The 6,590-nt window shown below is 42.0% G+C and overlaps 1 protein-coding gene across 1 annotated transcript; it reads right to left on the bottom strand.

Moving 5' to 3' along the window:
• Positions 1-1,496: 1,496 nt before the first annotated feature.
• On the bottom strand, positions 1,497-5,986 carry nceh1a (neutral cholesterol ester hydrolase 1a). The gene is made up of 6 exons (XM_088303918.1): positions 5,776-5,986; positions 4,853-5,093; positions 3,975-4,044; positions 3,727-3,898; positions 2,514-2,832; positions 1,497-2,420 (listed from the first exon to the last, which is right to left on the bottom strand). The coding sequence occupies exons 1-6, from the start codon at positions 5,914-5,916 to the stop codon at positions 2,125-2,127; spliced, it is 1,239 nt and encodes a 412-aa protein (XP_088160044.1). The 5' UTR covers positions 5,917-5,986; the 3' UTR covers positions 1,497-2,124.
• Positions 5,987-6,590: the final 604 nt, after the last annotated feature.

Below are 6,590 nucleotides of genomic sequence, written 5' to 3'. Positions count from 1 at the left end.
TTTTGTCTTATATATATCACAGAAAGGGCGTGTAGACTTTTTTTTTTTTTTAAATGTATCGCCTGTATGTGAAATTAGAGCTAGACATTTAAAGTCAGAGCCTCGACGTGATTGAGTGAGTCACTTCCGAGGTCTGTCGGGAAGGAAGGAGGTGATAAGCAAAGGAACATTTCCCTTCGGGGAGGGAAGTCGACACCCTGAGAGAACCCCCACACACACGCTCTCACACACACACACACACACACACACACACACACATCCACTCGCATCCATCGTGGGAGCGAGTCAGGACGTGTGTTGCGACATCGAAAACATCACCAAGAAAGAAGAATATGAACTCCTTAGCGTTCTCGATCGCGAATGATGCGCAGCATCTGTGGGATGAGTCGTCCGTCAGTCAGCAGTTGACTGAAGTGCGCACAAAAAAAAAAAGTTGCGTTCATTTAATCCATTTTTAACTGTTTAACTGAATTGTATTTTTTTTATTACAATAAAAAAAATAGCTCGTGATAATATTGCTTGATTGATTTGTATTGATTGACCCGCACAAAAAAATAATTGTAAGATAAAAAAAAAAATTACCTAATAAATATATGGATAATACGTAATAGAACAATGGAATTGCTTCATAAAAAGATTTTTCCTTTTTTGTTCAAATGAATAAAATTTTTTCTGAACATTTAAAGAGTACGTATTTGACATCGGTCTGTCTATTAATTATTTCTGTGCATAAAAATAAGTCATGTACATCTGAATATTGTCAGGAAGCGAAAATTGTTCATTTTAATTTTCTATTCACGTTTCCATAAATTTTCCATGTTGGCGGCGTTCCCAAAACAACAAAATTAATTTCCGTGTTCGTATATTAATGTCAACTAAATCATTTTTCTAATCTTGGAACATTTTACGTCTTTGATATTTTCTGAATAAATATATAGTAAAAAATATTTTTAAAAAATCGTAATTTCTGTTATTGTTTTGGCATAAATTGAAATATTTATTATAAATCATGAGATTGTTTCCCCCTCTGTTGTCTAATTCTATTTGAACACAAATAGTTTCTGATCTGGCAATTTTTCAGCAGCCCAACAACAACAACATAAGCGTGCGTCCCTTTCAAGCAAACGTTAGCACATCTTCTGGCTCACGCCCAAAAAGAAGACGAAGATTGGAAGAACATTCCTTCCGTTACCTCCCCCAAGGTTTATTCTCTTCTTGGGAAAGTCATGCAACCTCCCGGCACACCTCCCCCTTCTTCTCCACGAATCTTTGTTTTGTCTCTCCCAAAATATTTCTTTCCCCGTTCATCCAGATGAGCATCCTTCTTCTTTTAAGTCTTTTTTTTTTTTTTTCAAAATTACAGCGCGTTAGGCAACTTAAACGATGGTGGGGGGGCCGCAAATTTTTCATCAGTACTTGGGTGGGGTGGGGTGGGGGGGTCTACGTAGGACCACTTCCTCACCTGATGTATGACAAAAATGACATTTTAAGCGTAATTTTTTTAATTTTATTTTTTTATTGAACCAACGTACAGAAGAGTAACTTAATGCATATACATATAAAAAAAAAATCACCCCTCCAAAGGCTTTGGAAAAAAAAAAAAAAAAAAACCTTCCGCCACCACCCCCAAAAAAACGTACGTGATTTTGTGGGCTTTGTTTCAACGGGCAAATTGGCTAACAACACAAATTTCACTTCTGTGTGGAATTCACAAGATGTACAGCTAACACTCATCCATCAGGTTTGCCGTTTCGCTATTTGGCAGATTTTTTTTTTTCCTCCCATTTTGGATGCAGCACAGTGAAAGGAGGAAGTATTTCGAGCTCCGACTAGTTTTTTTCTTCAGATTATTGAACGAGGAGTCATCTTCCATCCTGCTTTTTACGCCTACAGAAAGTGATGGGCATGGATTCATTTTATAATGCGCATCTTTTATGTATATTGTGAGATCAATTAATTTTGGTGGGAGAAAGGATTTGTGTGCTCGAATCAAAAAGCGGATCAACACGCTTTTTGTGCATTTGAGTGTCATCCGTTGCTTTTGCCCGCTGTTAATTTATCCCTACCTCTACTCCCCTGACCTTTAAAAAAAAAAAAAAAAATGTATTTGGATTTGTAAACCCCCTACAAGTTGTCGCGTAGCCACTGGACGTAGGCCGTGAAGGCCTTCACCCCGACGTCAAACGTGAAGGGCCACGTGGTGAGGCTGAAGCATCCGTGGAATCCGTCCCAGTGGTGCTCGGTCGTGACCGCCACGCCGGCGTCGCTCAAGCGCCGCGCGTACATCAGCCCGTCGTCTCTCAGCACGTCGTACTCGCACGTCATGACGTAGGCCCGGGGGCACTTGGCCAGAACCTCGGGTCCGGCCAGAAGGGGCGCCGCACGCTCGTCCAGCAGACCTGGAATCTCTTCCAGGATTCCTGCACGGTTCGCATGAAGACGCGTCAATGGTTCTGAAGATCTCGATCTCAAGGCGTTATTGTACGTTTCTTTGCATTGAAAGGTTTCCATACTTTGCATTTTTCGGGTCCCCTCGCCACATACTGGAACGTAGTCCTTGCGGTACTTTGGTTGAAGGAGGTCGGTCCAGTCCAGGCGAGCCCTCACCTCCGGCGCCGCTTTGGAGCTGTGTTGGTTGGCGACGAGGTCCGGGTTAAGCGAGAGGTCGCCGCGCAGGTACTGCAGCCAAAACCTGACCATGACCGGACGGTTGAGGATGACCATGTCCCGGTTCTGCTGGTAGGATGGCGTGTTGAAGTCCAGAGCCTGAAGGGCCGGGTAAATCAAAGCCTGGGCGCTGAACTTCACCCTCATGCTGTCATCCATGGCAACCTGGAAAAGAAGACGACCGTCTTTCCCGCGTGTCCTCTAGTGATAGACCGATTATTGGTAGTCATGGAGGCCGATAACCGATATTTCAAGCCGATATTCATTGGTTGAAAAAAGGAGTCAAAATGTTGAAAAATACAAACTCCAAAACTTGACTTAGTTTAAAAGTCTTTAAGCGCATATTTATAAAACAACGCTAGTGATTTAAATGTTAAGTGTTAGAAAATAGACAACTTGATTTTAAAAGTCAAACAAAAAGTGCACAGAGCTCCCAGGCTTATCTGCATTTATTAAAGTTCAATGAAAAAAAAAAACATCTCCTTAAAGTTTACCACAGCAAAAAGTTTTCTATTCGTTTTGAGTTATAGTAGACTGACATTTATTCAAATTTTGGCAAAATCTGTTGTCCTCCCGTAGTGCGTGTGATTCGAGGTGAAAAAGCAAACAGGCAGCTTACTGCTGATTGGCTGTTACCCACGGCACAAGGAACCAATCAGATGGTGCTGTGGGCGGGCCAATCTGCTTCTGCAGGCAGGGCCACCAGCACAGCAGCAAGAGAAAGAGAGAAGAATTTTTAACTTATCGGCCTTGAATGTAAAAAAAAAAAAAAAAAGCATATGCCGATAATCGGCAAAATATCGGCCCCGATAATCGGCCCGGCCGATAATCGGTCTATCACTAGTGTCCTGGGTGGAATGCGCCTGGAACACCTCACCAGGGAGGCGTCCAGGTGGGATCCTAACCAGATACCCGAGCCCCTTCTTCCTGCTCCTCTCTATGCAGAGGAGCAGCAGCAGCTCGATTCTGAGCCCCTCCCTCCTGAGAGAGAGAGAGAGAGCCCGGACACCCTTAGTTCTGCCTTGGTGGAGGTCTGCATGGTCCGTCCACCCCACCCACCTGTTGCGCGAGCGCCGCCGCCAGGTTGCCGCCGGCGCTGTCGCCCGCCACGGCCACACGCAGCGGGTCCACGCCGTACTCGGCCAGCACGTCCGGGGACAGGAAGTGCTTGGCGGCCGCGAGACAGTCCAAGTAGGGCGTTGGGAAGCAGCTCTCGGGATACAGGCGGTATCTTGGCGCAGTGCAAGAAGATGTGGCGGTAAAAATCAATGTTGCAAGCGAGGCGCTGAAAGAAGTTGAAGGCTTACTCGACAGAAACCACAACCATGTTGAGATCTTTGGACGTTGCGCGGCAGCTGTGATCGTACGCGCCGTGCTCTGGGGAAAAACACAACCGACATTTTGTTCATGAATGCAAAATCCAAATTCATATCTCCGTCAGATTTAAGGATTTAAAAATAATATTTCATCAGATCAACATTATAAATAAATGATTTAATTTAAAAGTGCAATTTTGATCAAATATTGGGAGGATTTCAGCATAAAAATAATTTCATAATCTGTTAATTAACGAAATTGAAAAACTATTAAAAAAATTTCATTCAATTTCTTTCTCACCACCTTAAAAAAAAAAAAAAATCATTAACATTTTTTTAAAAATTGTGGTCGTTCCGAAATCATATCGCTGTCAAGCATTCAGGAGATTAAAAATGAAATTAAAATTGGAACTTCTTTTTTTAATAATTACATTTATTCCCCCCTGCCCTCACGCAAGAAATGCACCTTGTCCAAAATTTAAGAATATTTCAATGACGTATAAAAAAGAAAAGAAACATAAAAATCTGTATTTTTTTCAATATGTAAAAAAAACATCTAATTTTCATATTATTGACCAAATAAAAAAATAATCAGTTAAATGTTATAAAAAAATACCAAAATCATTGAAGTAGGATGACTTATAAATTTAAAAAATGAAAACTTTTTAAATCTATAAACATTAAAATGTCAATTATTTATAAAAAAAAAAAAATGCTATGTCTGTCAACTCAAGTAGGAAGAGGCTTTCATAAAAAAAAAAAAAGAAAAAGGGACCCCCCCCCCAAAAAAAGATCTGTAAAATCTCCCAAAAACTCAAACAGCAAACACCAACAAAAAACACTGCCCCCAAAATAAAAGCGTGACTAACTGGCGCTGCCGTAGGCCCATCCTCCCCCATGGATGTAGAGCAGACCCCTCCTCTGGCCCTCGCCCGCCGCGACGGGCTGGTAAACGCGCACGGGGACGCCGCCGAAAGCCGTGTCGCTGACCGCCAAGTATCCCGCGGCGGGGTCGCCCATCAACTTCTTCACGGTGCCCTCCAGGCCTTTGGAAGTTCCTCGCGTGGCTTTGACGTGGTGGCCCAAGCCCAGACACTCCATCACATGCGCCTGAGACGCAAGAAGAGAAGAAAAACAAAAAACGGCAGCGCCGTCGGGTCTCGACTTGCTTCGACTTTTACTACGCAATCAAAGCATTTGTGGGCCGCAAAAGTCTGTTTTTGCTTTTAGCGTAACTCGTCTTTTTTGCAAGAAATTCAACACCGGCTCGGTTTTGCACTTTATTCGTCATCTCGCTATTGTCGCCTTTCACCCGCAAAGCTTGTGTCGCAACGAGGAGCAAAGGTGAACGCTGTCCTCACGTTGACGGAAAATTAATGATGCAAACCTGACTGGCTTTGTCATTGTTAGTCTGCAAAATTCATCTTTCCTCACTTGAGCTTCGTTGCGCAACCGAAAACCTGACAGACATCATTTCAGTGTTTGCTCAAACTGGGAACACTCACTGTTTATCCAATATTATGCTGGAAATGCTTTGCATAAGTGGAATCGAAAAAAAAAAAAAAGACTGTTGCTCTCAATGGTAAAAGACAATTCTAGAAAATTTTATGCACTCACTTAACTCATTCAATACCATTGACGGATAAATACGTCAAAATCCTTTTTTTTTTTTACTGGGCTGGTTGTGAATGAGTTGACAGCGTGCTTGAATTTCCATTGGCTTATTTGTAGTCCACATATGCAAATATTTGCTGTAATGTTGACTTTATTACTGCATGATATAATCACTCACCAGGCGTGTTACAGTCTTGATGATGTCGTTTACCAGCCAAAGTTTCCACTGCTGGCGAATAGCGGCCGGCAGCGGCGTGTACAAGCAGTAACGCAGAGCCAAGGCCAGGCCGGCCGCGATGACCCCCGAAAGCAGCCACATTTCGGTTCAGGTTCCGGTGGTGCACCCGTGCAGGTGTGGAAGCGATTCAACTTCTGAGCGAAAGGAAAGGGAAGGTTGGGACATTGAAGGGAGGAGTGGCCAAACAAAATTCAAACACTTCCACGGTTAATAATTGACGCAGAAAAAAATAAATGAGAGAGCGAGAGAGAGAGAGAGAGAAAATATATATAGTTTATGAATGAAACTTTATCGTCCTGGAGCCCAATTGTTTTAAAAAGCCTCTTTTTTTTTTTCTTGTGGACATTCGACTGCCTTAAGGCTTTTTTTGGACAAGCTTTGTTTGACTTTTGTCATCTCGCAGCTTTTATTTGAAATGGAACGAGGCCAGGCAACATCTCGTTACTTTTTCGTCGAGTTGTACTACACGCTAGTCGCCACGTGAGGGCGGAATACAGCAGTTTATAGAGCGAGATGACGTCAATCATTGGAATCAGAAGAGAAAAATGTGCAACTAAAAACACTCAGATTTTTTAATTTTATGCATGCTGAAACTAATTATTGAGTTAATATCTGATATTTTATGACATTTTATTCATTATGAAATGCACTATACAAATAATTTGTATTTTTGTATTATACTTCATTATATATAGTAGATACATGGAGAAGTACTTCAAGAATTTTATACATTTTTTATATTCATTGTTTTACAA

Source organism: Idiotropiscis lumnitzeri, chromosome 1, assembly GCF_059441095.1.
Source record: "Idiotropiscis lumnitzeri isolate Australia: NSW breed Sydney's pygmy pipehorse chromosome 1, RoL_Ilum_1.0, whole genome shotgun sequence".
In the NCBI taxonomy this organism is placed as follows: domain Eukaryota; kingdom Metazoa; phylum Chordata; class Actinopteri; order Syngnathiformes; family Syngnathidae; genus Idiotropiscis; species Idiotropiscis lumnitzeri.
The sequence above is the reverse complement of the archived record's forward strand: the minus strand, read 5'-3'. Positions and strand labels throughout refer to the sequence as shown.

Coding starts and splice junctions, on each gene's coding strand:
- nceh1a (XM_088303918.1), bottom strand. CDS start 5,916: ATGTGGCTGCTTTCGGGGGTCATCGCGGCCGGCCTGGCCTTGGCTCTG. Junction 4,045..4,852: donor ATGGGCCTACGGCAGCGCCA/GTTAGTCACGCT, acceptor GTTTTTCCCCAG/AGCACGGCGCGTACGATCAC. Junction 2,833..3,726: donor CGGCGGCGCTCGCGCAACAG/GTGGGTGGGGTG, acceptor CTTCTTTTCCAG/GTTGCCATGGATGACAGCAT.